This window comes from Beta vulgaris, chromosome 1 (assembly GCF_026745355.1).
Source record: "Beta vulgaris subsp. vulgaris cultivar EL10 chromosome 1, EL10.2, whole genome shotgun sequence".
NCBI lineage: Eukaryota > Viridiplantae > Streptophyta > Magnoliopsida > Caryophyllales > Amaranthaceae > Beta > Beta vulgaris.
Genome location: NC_079202.1, coordinates 57,032,249 through 57,048,865, shown reverse-complemented (window position 1 = coordinate 57,048,865; position 16,617 = coordinate 57,032,249). Strand labels below are relative to the sequence as shown.

General features: G+C 35.5%; 1 protein-coding gene and 2 long non-coding RNA genes across 4 annotated transcripts; all 3 read right to left on the bottom strand.

Moving 5' to 3' along the window:
- Positions 1–2,876, bottom strand: LOC109133658 (uncharacterized). Of its 2 annotated transcripts, XR_007271546.2 has the most exons (4): positions 996–2,876; positions 805–895; positions 623–721; positions 1–358 (listed from the first exon to the last, which is right to left on the bottom strand). It is a non-coding gene; the product is annotated as an uncharacterized LOC109133658 (long non-coding RNA). The 2 variants fall into 2 exon arrangements; XR_002038788.3 differs by having other exon boundaries at positions 805–1,956.
- A 7-nt stretch (positions 2,877–2,883) lies between these two features.
- LOC104882979 (uncharacterized) lies at positions 2,884–3,720 on the bottom strand. Its single transcript, XR_007271552.2, has 3 exons — positions 3,582–3,720; positions 3,324–3,449; positions 2,884–3,009 (listed from the first exon to the last, which is right to left on the bottom strand). It is a non-coding gene; the product is annotated as an uncharacterized LOC104882979 (long non-coding RNA).
- A 1,761-nt stretch (positions 3,721–5,481) lies between these two features.
- Positions 5,482–7,041, bottom strand: LOC104889109 (putative germin-like protein 2-1). The gene is made up of 2 exons (XM_010674254.3): positions 6,709–7,041; positions 5,482–6,268 (listed from the first exon to the last, which is right to left on the bottom strand). The coding sequence occupies exons 1-2, from the start codon at positions 6,863–6,865 to the stop codon at positions 5,676–5,678; spliced, it is 750 nt and encodes a 249-aa protein (XP_010672556.2). The 5' UTR covers positions 6,866–7,041; the 3' UTR covers positions 5,482–5,675.
- Between the last annotated feature and the right edge of the window lie 9,576 nt (positions 7,042–16,617).

Here is a 16,617-nt window from a genome sequence, read left to right as displayed (position 1 = left end):
TTACAACCAATAAATTGAATTGATATTCCAAACTTCCAAAATTCTTTATATTACAAAATAATTCAACTAATATTCATAAATCTAAACTTTTAAAAAACTACTATATATACATATTAATATTAATCTAAATCATAAACAAGATCAAATCTATCCTATAGCCACATCCACATGATATCAATATCCAAATCCAAAAATATAATGTATGTCCAAATGTGGATTAAGGTTAAAAAAAATTAGGCGAAAAGTTAGAACTCATTCATCATTTGTGCTTCGTGTTGATCTCCGACATATGTAATCCATAACTCTCTCAGTTCATCAATTTTCTCCTGAGAATATGTTCACCAATGCCTTGATAGTACTACAATAAAGGTAATTACAAAATAAGTATTCATATATAAAAACTTGAAAAGTAATTAAACTTTATAATTAATCATGCACAAATTAATTTATCATAGTTATAGCAAGATCATTCAGATATAAAATAATAATCAAGTATTTTCAACCAATTTATCCAAAATACTCTTCATCTCTCTAATATAATATAGATACAAATCTATAGTCTGAAAGATTCGTAATCATATAGAAATTTAAAAAAGCCAAATTATAACTAATGTTCAAGTACCTTATCAGGATTAACTAATCGTCTCAACTGTACCGTCTCAAGCATGTAGCGGCACACATAATATCCACAGTCTAAAGTACCAGGCGGTTGGCAAGGGCACTATACACAGGAAATCACAAATACTTTAATATAGACAATGAAGAATATTTTTATGTATCAAAAATGAAATGAAAGTCATATACCTCTATTTGATTCCATCTAATTTCGGGATTCTTTTTAATCTTCTTGATATCTTTTCGATGGTACGTGCTAAATGCATTACATTATTGCCAACTGCAAAATAGAAAAGGTATAATAACTCTAAGATGCAAAAGGATCGAAAAAAGACTCCTTGACCCACAATCTCAACCAGCAAAGAATATCAAACCACCACCTGCTATTCTTCTTCTTATTCCCCAGATATGTACAAGTCTAGTGGAAATTCCATAAGAGATGCTTAGAATTTAGAAAAAGGCTTTGGTGGTGCTATAGTTATTGATGACATAGCCCCATGGTGGTGGTGGCTAATAAGATGCACTCACTGGCTGGTGGAACAATGTTTCAGCAGTGAGGTGGAAGATATGGGGCTTTTGAGTTGATACTTGTGGATATGTTTCTGCTAATCTTCTTTTGGCAGAGACTACATGCTAATACTGTCTCTATTTCAATACTGCACCTAGTTGGTTGCCGTGTCATTCCATGGGTGAAGTCCAACCTTAACTATACTGCTCAAGCTCTCATCATTTCTGCAGGTAATAGCTATATCATGTTAATTAATTGCTCAAAGTTCTTTTGCTAGAAATGAACCAGCATCTTTGTGACACTCGGAATTACTAGAAGCACGGCAAGAACTCCGTCCATCTTTATTCAAATCTCAGGAATTACTAGAAGCACAACAGGAAAATTCTGCAGGAATTACTAGAATATATTTGTTATGTCTCTTGCACAGGAGGGTCTGATTGTTTAGGGAACTGCGGCTACACAAGGGGTTTCATGTTATATCATGTTAATTAATTGCTTATGCTTTATTAAGTGTGAGAACCAAATAGGATCTTTGAATTTCTATGTTTCTTTCATCATAACAGGAATTGCATATCCTTCAGCTTGGGTCATGCATTTATAGAGCTTCCTGTCCTGTTGATTCTTTAGTTCTCTAAAGTAAATAAGAAAACACAATTCCTTTACTATCAGCAAATCTCTAAATTTGAGATTCTAGGCTACTTTCTATCTGCATTCTATTGCAGGGCTGCTTTTTTTTTTCCTGAAAGGACTATGAATTTTTAATCTCCTTTGGAAGACGTGATTTTTAACTACAGAAAGCTATCTTCAAAATATCAATGTTTCATAGGTTATGAAGATGTGGGGGAGGGTACAAGCAGGTGTAAAACCTAGGATTTGTGCTTTTCAGTTATTATATGTACAGGTCAAATATGTATTGGAGATCTGAAATTGAAAATCTATGAGATCAACCATTAACTTTATGACTTTTATTCTTGGATCGAATAGATGTTGGAGAGTTTTTTAACAAGTCTAGGTTCCATCTGAACTCAGCCATAGAATTTGAAAAAGGAAAGTGTATGTTCTCTAGCTAGGAAACATGATGGAGAAGGAAGCTTGTATCTACATGACCAGAGATTTAGCTAGTGAATTGGACATTAGCTAGAGACTACATATAGAGTTTGGTTTATCTGTTAAAGCTGATGTATTTTGTTGGCTAATTTCTTTGTAATGCTAATGGGGGTGATATTATTTGATGGTTGCTGGGATAATTTTTGGGTCTCAGGTGCAGTAGGTGGTTTCAGGTGCAACGTCATCCAATTTGTGGGTCAAAGCTCATCAAGCCACCCCTCAAAAAAGTAGAAGTCGCTTCGTAAAATTCCATGTCACTCACCAGCAATAGAGCGGACCACTTCATGAGCTAGCTGGGCCCAAAAAAGGTGCAGTTGGTCACACATAAACTTTAATATGGCAAACAATATTTCAGCTTTCCTCCTAGAAATTTGAAACATCAATATAGTTGCTTCTAATCTGATCACTTGTGATAAATATCAAGCAGCTTTTCGAATCTTTACAGTTGTGAAGAAGAATTTGGAGATAGAATCTCCGAAAGAAAGCCAATTTATTCTGTATTTTTGATGCAGAATACTTTCCTCAACATATGACCAATATCTCAGTTTATCAATGAGTTTCATTTCCTAATACTCAAAGTGGAACTTAAATGATGGAGACAAAGCATGTGAACTTTTCAGGAAGGGAATAACCAAATAAAAAAGATACTTGCCTTAAGTTTTGAGTAACCAACTCTCCAACAGGTTTAGGAAAGTGAAAAGTTAAACTGTTCTAATATTTCTGGAACCAGAGCACCCAGAGCTCGAAGCATAGCCCAGCGAGCATGAAGTATTTCATAGCTACAGAGCAAAAAAGTTATCATAAACACCATTATCAATAAATTAAAAAATTGACACCGCTTGCTAATCCATTTTAACAGCTTAGTAGAACACCAAAATGCTCAATGTTAACTCATATTCAGATAGTAGGTTTTCATAAGTTAACGGAAGGTGTTTGTGGTTATTGTAGGTGGCTGACATGGAGGCATACGGCACATAGATAGTTGGTAATATCGTCATGACTTTCCCATATCAGCCAAACAAGCTTAACATGGTGAACTCAATTAAGCCTATCTCCGTTCTTGATAATAACAAAGTGTGCAAGAACATATAACCTTGAAATTGAATGATTTGTTGTCGATGCGATGAATGCTGACGCAAGAGCCGTGATCTCTGATCTCGCTGGAACTCAAAGGCCTAAATTGAGCACAAACTGTGACATTCGACATCTTCAATTTGACCTAAGAACCAAAATTGAAGATGAATTTCAAATTGATTGAATGAAGAGTAACGATGATCAAAATTCATCATTCAATTCTTCAGTGAATACTTTATGTATTAGGAATACACACGGACATGAAATTAAGAATTACCTGTAAATTGCCGGTAACAATGGTGAGTTTGGTTGTCGGTTTTGATTTCTAGGTAGAACAAAGATTCAAATTTCTATGAATATTATGTTGTCTGCTGGAATGAAATTGAGCGCGCGAGGGACGAAATGTCGTCGGAGATGATGGTCGGAGATTGAAACATGAGGTGGAATTCAGAGGTGATGCGAGTGAGGCGTTGGAGGTGAGCGATGATGCGAGTGAGGTGTTGGAGTTCAGTTTACGGTTTCTATTTTACATTTTAAGGATTTAAAGTGTTCCTACTTCCTAATTTCTAGTCAAATAAACCGTTTTATTATATAATTATTTTGACGATTTTTTTTATTATTAATAATAAAGCATCACATTCTTGTAAAAAAATTAATAATAAAATACCACACACTAATTTTATAGCAAAGATAACACACTTTAAGATAATTGTTAAGTGATATGTTATCAATACAAGCTAAGATAACAGTTCTTCTGTTAAAGCGTTAAATTTAGATTTTACATAACAGTTGCTAAAATAAGAGTTAATTTAAGGGTGTTATCTTTGCTCTTTTTTGTACTAGTGATAGCGAGAAATTATGCCTAGACTAATAACATGAGTAATGAGTTGTGCCTTTACACGGTCAGAAATTCGAGTCCAAACTCAATCACCTAACTTAACCGAAAACACCAGGCCAGTACTGCAAACATCCATACGAACACGTCCAATGAAGGTGAAAAATTCACATGAGATCGGACAGGAAGAGCTGGAAAAACTCCCCAAATTTTAGGCTAGACCTTCGAATTGAACAAAAGGTAGGACACATCATACAACGGAACTTCATATGTACTTTATGTTGTTTTAGGAAAGCTATTACCAGTCTAATTAGTAAAACTTATGGAATATAGATAATTTCTTGTATGCGGTTGCCGGTTGCGTATGGATTTGCAAGAAATTAAACAAATATTGTTGACCTTTTTTTTTATAACAATTTTCTTTTAGTATTATCTGGCGCTTCCTCTACCTATTCTCGATAAACTCAAGAGACTTGTGGATTATATATGTCGAGGATCACCACGATAAAGAGTTAATACATGATTTTAAGTATATTATATATATAATCTATGTTTCTGAATAAGTGCAACCGTTTGATTTTCACGCTTGCCGACATGCATAATTTTGACCATTAATATCTATAATTGTGCACTTGTAAAAGTTGTGAAAATTTAATATTATGGAAATATTCATTGAAGCGTACAAATCCTACAACATTTAATATGATACGACCAAAATGAAATATGTGAATAGTGTAAAAGTTAAAATGTTGCACTTAAAAAGAAAGATAGGAAATATGTTCTTTTACCTTGTCCTTTTTATGGTGACATATATATTTAGATTTGGGCAGGGATTTGAATATGAATTCGAGTTTATTTATTTTTGATTGATGATTGATACGATACTTTGTTGATATTGGAATATAATTTGGTTGAGTTTATAAAGTACATGTAGCCATATAGGTGCGTAAGAATAATGTTATTGAGCTCTATTACTTCCTCTATCTCCCAAAGGATTTTTCATCTCTAATTTTGGCATTATTCTTCAATAAAGAATTTTTTTAAATTTTTTTTTCCAATATATATAAAACATAGTCATGATAAATCTTGTTTGATTCATGACATTTGTCCCATTGCGTACATTAAGAAAATCATACTTTTATAATACGCCAAAAATAGCACAAGTTTGAGGTGTTTTCTTTATCTAATATTACATTGCTTTAGAAAACATCACCTCAAATGTGTGATCCTAAGCATGAATTGTTTGTTATCTTTTCCCATAATAAAAATTGGAGGTAGTGATTGATAAAACAATATGGTAGATTTAACATTAATTAATGAAGCAAATTAGTAAGCACTCGAAAAGTATAACTCATGCATGATCATGATCATTTATTACAAACATCTTTACAAGTAACAATACTTCAAAAATAACAACTAAAACATAAAACATTGTGAGACTCAAATCAAACCATCAACTTAAACCATTAAAACTGAACAAAAGACCACATAAGATAAGATATGTAAATCATCGCTGCAAATAAATTAGTATGCACATCAATAAGTTTCAGATAGCAATTTAAAAAATGACCTTCCAGTGCTTGTATATATATTATCAGTAGAAAACTGAGAACGAAGTTGCTTGACCAACAACTCATCGACCTGAAATCCTTTGGTAAGCACCTCATCTAGAACACGTGGATTAGTACCAAAAACGCTCTCAGCAATATTAATTCTCCCTGGATTTTGGCTCCCAAATGAGGCAATTGCTAAAGCATCTGTCTTCCCAAGATTAAGTTGGAAATGAATTAGACCTTGTGGGAACACAATAATATCACCCTTCTTTAATATTGTATCATAGAGCTTATAATCGGTGGTAACAAAACCAGCATACATAATCCCTTCCATCACTGCAAAAACCTCAGAGCCACGAGGATGCAAATGAGGGGTGTTTAGTCCATATGGCGCAAAGTCCACACGAGCCATGGATACTCCTTGTGTGTTAACTGCAGGAAATCGAGTAATGTCCACTAGTGTGGCACTTGCTCCTTGAGTGTTGTTTGTATCTGCAGGTATATTAAACCCTTTGTACAAGAAATCATCTATGGTCACTTCTTTTGGATTCTTACAATGATTTCCATTCACAAGCACTGCAAAATAAATATAGAAATACAAATTACTAACAATATATAATATGAGTTTTAATTAGTAGTACCTCCGTTTCCTAAAGATCTTCCTTGTTACTGTTCCTACAAATACCAAGGAGTATCCATTTGTGTAGGGGTGTGGGATGGGTAAGGTAGGAAAGAGAAAGGGGTTAAGATAAATAAACAAATATAAATGGGTTAAAGTATGAGAGAGAAATGGGGTAAATTGAATTAATAATGTAATGGTGGACCATATAATAGGGACATGAGAGGGTAAAAAAGGAATTTTTTTTTCAAATAACGAATAAAGTAAAAGAGGGAAGATCTTTTGAAAACGTACTTAAACAGGGAAGATCTTTAGGAAACGGAGGGAGTATGAAATATATAGCCAATGAACATAACCAAGGAGAGAAAAAAATTGATCAATGAAGAATATGTCGAACCTGCAGAATTAGGATCATTTACAGCGATACAAAAATCTTGAAGGGGTGCAGGATCAGAGGCAATGGATACGTGAAACATAAAATTCATAGCAAAGGCCATGCAGTAAACAAACATCATGACCAATTTTGCTATACGACCTCCTTTAAAATCTTCCATGTTGAGCTTTAAATTTATTTATTAGCTTATTCTTATGTAATGTGTTTACTACTTTAGAATTAAGATGATGTGTACTAAAATTGATGTAATGATGGGGATTTTATAGTTGAGATGGCCAAAATCAATAACGATTTTACTTGTAAAGGTCAGTATATCTCAACTTGTTTAGTACAAAATATATTTAAAATATTATAGTTTAGAGGTTGGGGAGTTGGACTTTTAATTCCTTTCTTTTTTCAAAGATTATTTATCATTATAATAGACATCATTGTTAGAAAATATTGTGCAACTTTCCTTTAAAATCAGATTAGTAGGACTAGAAATATTATAACAAAAATAACACAAGAAAAATTGATAATCCCGCAAGTGTTTATATCTCTAAATATACTGCAAAACCTTTACTGAAAAATATAAATAAATAAGCGGCTACAACACTTCTAATAACGCACAATCCATAGACCCCAATTACACCCGAGAATTTATATATTCTCAAAGCTTTTTCTCTCTCTCTTTCTTTAAGCCTTCTCACTTTTTTTTTTTTTGTGATGATTATTACTCATTTCAAACTACGTATATATAGTTTTTAACTTTCTAAAAATGATTACTTATATTTAGCAAATCAATGTATCCCTTGAATATTTTGGGCATTCTAAGTTTTTTTTTTTTTTAAGAAATTGCATTGCTTCCTATCTTATTTTAACTAAAATAGTTGGTGGCTGTTAAACATCTAGACATCATGACATATGATATTACATAAGAATTATTTTGGTCGTTTGGATAGGAGATTTTCTGCTGAATACTTATACGTTGAATTATAATTGAGGAAGATTTTCAGTGGTTGCATCAGCCTTACTTACATACACTAGGGGAAAAAACATAAAGGGCTGCGCAGGAAGGGCTGCGCTTTTCGTAAAAGCGCAACCCTACTAGTGAAGGGCTGCGCTTATTTAAAAAAGCGCAGCCCTACTAAGTGAAGGGCTGCGCTTTTTTAAAAAGCGCAGCCCTTCTGCTTAGTAGGGCTGCGCTTTTTTAAAAAAGCGCAGCCCTTCCTGAAAAAATTTGAAATTTCGGAATCGCGGCTTTGAAATATTGAGCGGGGATTCGTCAAATTATTATCCATCATTCTCTCTCCTCTCTCACGTCCCTTTATTCCTTTCCTCCTCTCTCTCTCCTCTCTTCTCTCTCAAAAACTCCCATAAACATTTGCGACAAAAACCTTGAAATGATTTGCACTAAACATGGCGACGGAGTCCGATTGCCTATTGTGATACCTTTTCGGAAGCGGAACGAGCCAACGAGTCAAACTCACCGCTATGCTGTGATGTTTAGGCTTTTTAAGCCATCCGAGTTCGTTTAAGCCTCCAAATAGCCATTTTAAGTTTTTCCGAATTTTTTTTTTCCCTTAAATTATGTATTTGGGTTTTGTTTTATGTATTTAAACATTATTAGGTTGTAGTTCTTGTATTTTCAGATCTATAATGTTCTTGTATACTTCTCTTTGTTTATATATTTTGATTAATGTTCTTGTATACTTCTCTTTGTTTATATATTTTGATTAATGTTCTTGTATACTTCTCTTTGTTTTGATTAATGTTCTTGTATACTTCTCTTTGTTATTTTGATTAATGTTATTCTTGTATACTTCTCTTTGTTTATTTTGATTTATGTTCTTGTATACTTCTCTTTGTATATATTTCTTGTATTTTCATCTTTGTTTTGATTAATGTTCTTGTATACTTCTTGTATACTTCTCTTTGTATATTAGTTTTTGTTCCTTTTTTTCATTTTCGTTTCATTCTTTTTATTGTTTTGGGTTTAGTATTTTCGTTTCGTTTCTCTTCTGTTTAATTTCAGAAAATGTGAGATTATGAGTAAAAAAATGACAAAAAAAATTTTTTTTTTTTTTAGTAGGAAGGGCTGCGCTAGTTAGGAAAAAGCGCAGCCCTTCTAGCCCAAAAGGTTGCGCTTTTTCCCTAGCGCAGCCCTTCTAGCTTAAGGGCTGCGCTTTTCTAGCGCAGCCCTACTTAAAAAGTGAAGGGCTGCTACTGAAAGGGCTGCTGTCAAAAAGCGCAGCCCTACATGCCTTTTTTAGCGCAGCCCTTCTTCATTTTTCCACTAGTGATAGTTACATGCTGTCACTACGTGCATCACGTTGATCACTGTTGCAGTATCTATACTAGTCAAACAATATCTTCTGCCTTTTGTGAATCATAATTCATAATATTTCCCTCGACGATAAGGGAGTAAAATTAGATTAACACTTTCTTTTTTTTTATTTTATTTTTATCTTACCTACTTTTCTTATTAAGATATGCTTCTTCCGAATTAAAATAAACGAAATTTTTATCATTTGGGTTGTCTTAAAATAAAATGTTATTTTATTTGATATTCGCTTCTCTCTATCTATCTCCATATCACATAAGCCGGTCTTTTCTTTTTCTCTCTCATCTCCTAAATTTCCATGTCTCATTTAAAACTGTTAAGATTTAGAGTATAGGAGAACTCTCAATCTTCTCATTAAACTTTAGAGCAATATATATATATATATATATATATATATATATATATATATATATATATATATATATATATATATATATATATATATATATATATATATATATATATATATTATATATATATATATATATATATATATATATTGGGTATATGGCGTGATATGAAGCTCATGGAGGTGTATGGGTGTGGAGATGAGGTTGCGTAAAGGGAAAACGTCATATTGGGCATAAGGCGAACTTTGAATGGGCATATCTTTCAATATATAAATGATTTTGAGGTGATTCAAAGTGGAGGTGATGCTTGTTCGCGGAGCTTTCCAACGATAGGTCATATGCCCAATTCCGCTGAGAAACGAAGAAGTTATGACTGTTTTACGTGTCGCCCGATCGGATCGGGCGAGGAAGCCCGATCGGGCGCGCAACGATTTCAGCCCAGCGTGTTTTGTGCTTCGCCCGATCGGGCGGGACACCGTATTACGACTCGGGTGTGTCTTCGCCCGATCGGGCCCGAGAGCAACTTGGCGTAGGATTGAAGCGCCCGATCGGGCGGGTCTCGCCCGACCTGATCGAGCGGGGCTTATTTTCACGCGGGATGGTTCAGAAAACACTTTTCTTTGTGGGGTATATAGGTGCCCTAATTACGAGATTAATGTATTATTCATCATTATTCACATATTAGAGAGAGAAAAAGCAATAGAGAGAGTTCTTGGAGTGCTTTTTGTAATCTTTCTTAGCTTGAATATTCATCGATTTCTAGTGCATATTCGTGGTTTTTCTCCCAATTCTTGGGTTTCCACGTAAAAAGTTCTGGTGTGTTATTTCCTGCTTTCTTACTTGATATTCTATTATTGTTTGATATTATTCTTAGATTGATAGTCAATAGAACTTACAAGTGGTATCAAGAGCTAGGTTTGATTATTGTCTAGAATAATTAACAATGGAGGATTCAAAGATTAGAATTGAGAAGTTTGATGGGACAGATTTTGGATATTGGAAGATGCAAATAGAAGACATCTTATATCAGAAAAATCTGTATCAACCTTTGTCTGAAAAGCCTGCTAGATGGAGGAGGCTAAGTGGAAAGTACTGGACAGACAGGCACTAGCGGTGGTGCGTTTGACATTGGCTCGGACTGTGGCGTTCAATGTCAAGGATATCAAAACAACGGCTGGATTGATCAAAGCACTGTCAGATATGTATGAAAAGCCCTCTGCAATGAATAAGGTATATCTGATGCGCCGTTTGTTTGGTTTAGAGATGAATAATGGTAGTTCTGCTGCTGAACATATTAATGAATTTAATTCATTAATAAGTCAGTTATCTTCGGTTAATATTGCCTTTGAGGATGAAGTGAAAGCCCTAATTTTGTTGTCCTCTTTACCTACTGCTTGGGAAATGTTGTAATATGCTGTTAGTAATTCCTCTGGTAAAGAGAAATTGGTTTATGATGTTGTCCGTGATCTGATTTTGAGTGAGAGCATTCGAAGGAAGGAGAGTGGAGAATCATCTGGAGCATACAGTGCAGAAGGTAGAGGGAGGGGAAAAGGGAGGAACTTTCAGGGAAAATGGAGTCAAAGGGGGACCGGAGTAAGTCAAAAGGCAGGGCTAGTGTTACTTGCTGGGGGTGTGGTAATGAAGGACATTTAAAGAGAGATTGTCCTAGAAAGGAAGGAAAGGAAGAAGGTTCAAGAAAGTGATGATGAAGAAGATCATCAACTAACTTGATTTTGAGTAGATTCGATGCTTTGATGGTAAGCATGGATGATCAGGAAGAGTTGGTTGGGTGCTCGGGATCATGGGTCTTGGATTCGGGTTCTTCTCATCATTCCTCACCATGCAGGAGTTGTTTCGGAATTTCAAATCCGGAAAACTTGAAAAGGTCTACCTTGCGGATGGCAAGGCAGTGGAAGTCATGGGGAAAGGTGATGTGAGTGTGAAACTCACTCATGGTGGCTCGTTGGAGTTGAAGAATGTCAAGTTTATCCCAAGGTTGAAGAAAAGCTTGATATCGGTAGCCCAACTTGCTACATCGGGTTACAAGGTTGTGTTTGATGGTGGTTCTTGGAAGATTGTCAAGGGAGCATGATCATAGCTCGTGAGACAAGGAGTGGAACACTTTACACCATGGGGAGCACAATAAAGGGATCCGAGATTGGGATGAGAACTTCATGTAAGTGTCGTTTGGTCGGAAAACTATCGATAGTGGGCTAAGGGATGAGAACCGTGTGAAGCGGTATCCCGTGGCAAATTGACCGGTAAGCGCACAAGGTGAAGGACGGCACACAAGCATGTGTGCCGGAAATCCTAAGTGGAACAAAGGGTGTATTGTTCGAGTGGGAGCAATGTGAGTTTGTTTTCAGAACAATGAGAAGCTTCTTTGGCTTAGGTGGTAATTGGTTTTATTGAAGTTTGATGAGACTTGAATGTGCTTCTTTGGTTGGAGAGGAAGTGGTTATTTTTCCTTAGTTGTTGAGGAAGGGATCTTCATTTGGTTGTACTTGTCTCTAAGGTGATCCGACCTCCTGGGTAGGAGGGTGTGTAGGTTCATGGAGTGATGGTGCAATGATTTGGAGTTTAGTCATTAAGAATCAAAGTCGGTGTAGATTTTGATGTCTTTGAATTGGAGTTGGTGCAAACTTCAATGTTAGTTTCCTTGGTGTAGAGGAGATGTGTTGTCATGGGATCTTGAGGTATGGCATGGTTTAGACACGACTAGAGATTGCTTTTGCAGTGGGAGTTGTGTGTAGGAGTTGAGATGAATGAGAGGATGATGAAGGTATGAAGTTTTCTTCACTTACACCTATCTCCAAGTGGGAGATTGTTGGGTATATGGCGTGATATGAAGCTCATGGAGGTGTATGGGTGTGGAGATGAGGTTGCGTAAAGGGAAAACGTCATATTGGGCATAAGGCGAACTTTGAATGGGTATATCTTTCAATATATAAATGATTTTGAGGTGATTCAAAGTGGAGGTGATAGCTTGTTCCGAGAGCTTTCCAACGATAGGTCATACGCCCAATTCCGCTGAGAAACGAAGAAGTTATGGCTGTTTTACGTGTCGCCCGATCGGATCGGGAGAGGAAGCCCGATCGGGCGCGCAACGATTTCAGCCCAGCGTGTTTTGTGCTTCGCCCGATGGCATCGGGCCACTTTGCCCGATCGGGCGGAACACCTTATTACGACTCGGGCGTGTCTTCGCCCGATCGGGCCCGAGAGCAACTTGGTGTAGGATTGAAGCGCCCGATCGGGCGGGTCTCGCCCGACCTGATCGGGCGGGGCTTATTTTCACGCGGGATGGTTCCGAAAACGCGTTTTCTTTAGTGGGGGTATATATAGGTGCCCTAATTACGAGATTAATGTATTATTCATCATTATTCACATATTAGAGAGAGAAAAAGCAATAGAGAGAGTTCTTGGAGTGCTTTTTGCAATCTTTCTTGAATATTCACCGATTTCTAGTGCATATTCGTGGTTTTTCTCCCAATTCTTGGGTTTCCACGTAAAAAGTTCTGGTGTGTTCTTTCCTGCTTTCTTATTTGATATTCTATTATTGTTTGATATTATTTTAGATTGATAGTCAATAGAACTTACAATATATATATAATATATATATATAATATATATATATATTATATATTATATATATATATATATATATTTTCTATCTGTAAAGTTGTTAAGTTGTTAAGATATCTAGTTTAGTAAGGTTTCTGATATTATTATATATTATAATAATATATATATATATAATATATATATATATATATATATATATATATATATAATATCAGAAACCTTACTAAACTAGATATCTTAACAACTTTACAGATAGAAATATAATACAAGACTCCTAATAAATATAATACTTCAATACTCCCCTCAAGTTGGAGCATTAAGATCACAAATGCCTAACTTGCGTAGTAAAAAACCAAACTGGCATCGTACCAAAGTTTTGGTCAAGATATCTGCTAATTGATGTCCAGTAGGAATATAGAACGTAGATAAGTGGCCAGAAGTCAATTTATCGCGAATAAAATGACAATCTACCTCATATGCTTCGTATGATAGTGAAAAACCGGATTCTTTGAAATATGAATAGCAGATTGACTATCTGAATACAAACACATAGGCTTAGGATGTAAAATACCAAGAGAAGACAACAAATACTTCAACCACTTTAACTCACAAGTAGTAACATCCATATCCCTATACCCAGCCTCTGTAGATGAACAAGCTACAGTAGGTTGTTTCTTAGTCTTCCAAAAGTCAAGAGAACAACCCAAAAACACCAAATAACCAGTAACAGAACGCCGAGTCAACGGACAAGCAGCCCACTCACTGTCACAAAATGCAGTAAGTTGCATATAACCCGAAGAGCGCAACACAATACCCTGACCTGGACCGCCTTTTAGATAACACAAAACATGAAGAGCAGCATCCCAATGACAAGCCTTTGGTGCAACAAGAAATTGAGACAGAGTATGAACTACATAACTTAACTCAGGATGAGTAACAGACAGATAGACCAGGCGATCAACTAGGCGCCTATACCTATTAGGATGTGCATATGGCGACCCTTCGACTGAAGCGAGACGATGATCCTGCTCTATAGGCGTGTCAATGGGTTGACAACCTAATATGCCAGCTTATGTATGTTAATACATTCAATGCATATTTTTGTTGTGACAAAAAAATACCGTCCTTGCTCCTAGCAACCTTTTTTTTTTTTATAAGTAAGAGATGAGTATATTACTTTCAAACCAAAACCAATACAACCTAAATTCCTCTAAACATCAGAGGAACAGAACAAAACAACTTACAAAGCTTCAAACCAATCTTTCACTACTTTTCGTTTTCTTTGGCATGACATGTCTAACTCTACATCTCACTAGCTCCTGTATCTTCTTTACAGTATGTTCAATTCTATTGACTTTACCAAGCCATAAAGCCTCATTCCTTACTTGTCATGTCATATAGACTACTGCTTCCACAGCAGCACTTTGGACTGACCTTTGGAACTTAGTTCCTCTTCTTCTTCTGCTTAGCCACTCAATAATTTGCTGGAGTGTATCTCTTTCAGTTCTCAGATCACACCAACTCTTTACTGCATCAAGACGTTGCGTACTAAAATGACAGTTAAAGAAAAGATGATTATGGGTTTCCACCTGAACACCACATAATAAACAGGTATTATCTGCACATATCCCAAATCTGGACAAGTGGTCTTTTGTCTGTAATTTGCCTTGCATTGCTAGCCACGCACAAAACTGATGTTTTGGTATACCTGTTCTCCCCCATATTACCTGACACCACTGCAATTTTTCATATTCCCCTGTTAATTTCCCATAAATCTCCTGTATAGAGTAGCTTTGCATCTGCTGAAATTGAGCTACAGTCATGAGTCTTTTCAACTTTTCTTTTACATTACACAATTGCTTCTAATACCAACTACAAGTACTTTTAGGCACATAATCCCACCAAATCTCCTGCTTAATGTAGATATTGCGAACCCATTTCACCCACAAATTATCCACCTTTTTTTCCACAGCCCATACATATTTACCAAGTGCTGCAATATTCCAGAAGTAAATATTCCTGACCCCTAGACCCCCTGCATTCTTAGGAGAGCAAACTTTACTCCACTTCACATAACCTGGCTTTGTGCTATAAGAAGCTCCTGACCAAAGAAAGGCCCTACAGATTTTACCAATGTCCTGCATTACAGTCTTTGGGATCACAAACACTTGTGCCCAGTATGAATGCATACTCAAGAGTACTGAGTTAATTAACTGAACCCTTCCAGCAAAGGATATATTTCTGGTCCCCCATATTCTAATCCTAGCAATGATCTTATCAGATAACTTCTCACAATCTGCAATGGAAATCCTTTTGGAACAGATAGGGACCCAAATCCTTCATATGAAAACAAGAACTCAAATATTCCTTAAACTGAACAATAACATCAAGAGATGAGCCTGCAATAACCAAATCATCAACATAAACAAGAACATGAAGAGCAACATGTCCCTGAATGTAACTGAACAAAGAATAATCTGCACCAGACTGTTTAAAACCATATGACTTCAATGCATGAGATAACTTTCCAAACCACTGTCTAAGTGCCTGTTTCAATCCATATAACGATTTTCTTAACCTACAAACCTTCCCTAGAGGAGCACCACGATTCCCAGACGAAAGTTTCATATAAAATTCTTCATGCAAATCACCATGTGAGAAAGCATTATGAACATCCATCTGATGCAATTTTCAATTAAGATATACAACAACAACTAAAAATAAACGTACAATGTCTATTTTTGCAACAGGAGCAAACATTTTAGTATAATCAACACTTTCTATCTGACGATTCCCATAAACAACTAGTCTACCTTTTAACCGTTCAACCTCGCCAATTGAAGTGTATTTAATACGATACACCCAACCACTACTAATGGCTTTCTTACCTGAAGGTAGTTCCTCCAAACTCCAAGTACCATTGCGCTCAAGGGCTGCGATCTCCTCCTCTATAGCGTAATCATGCCAACCAGGATATTTCACAGCCTCCTGAAAACTGTGAGGCTCCTGTCCTTTAGTAACAGATGTCAAAAAGCCTTTATGTTTTACAAAAGTTATTATAATCAACATAACAAGCTATATCAAAGGGCTTATTATCTGAAGAACGAGATGAAGAACCTCAATCTTCTGATTAAACTTTAGAGGAATATATATATACAACTTAATATCAAAAACCCTACTAAACTAAATATCCTAACAACTTTACAGATAGAAATATAATACAAGACTCCTAATAATAAATATAATACTCCAATAAAAATAGAACAAAAAAAGTATATCTTTCTTATCTAACTATTTATTAAATCTTGCAGTTTTAGATACATTTATATCCCATTATTGTTGGTCTGTTACCCTTCATTTTTCTCAAATTAGTCCACTAGTCTGTTAAAAATATTTATCCCACTATAATTTTTATATCTAACATCATCCCACCACCATTTATATTTTTGAGATTTTCATCCCACTATTACTGATTCCATTTTTTCTCTCTTGTTGGCTCACTAAACAGTACTCCCATCTGATGGAATCTCATATTTCTCTCCCCTTCTCTTTAGTCTTGTGCAAGAAACAAAGTGGGTAAAAAAAAATGAGTACTTGCTTGTCAAAAATAGGAGTTCTAACATGCAAAATGATAACTAAATTTCAGTAACTGAATTG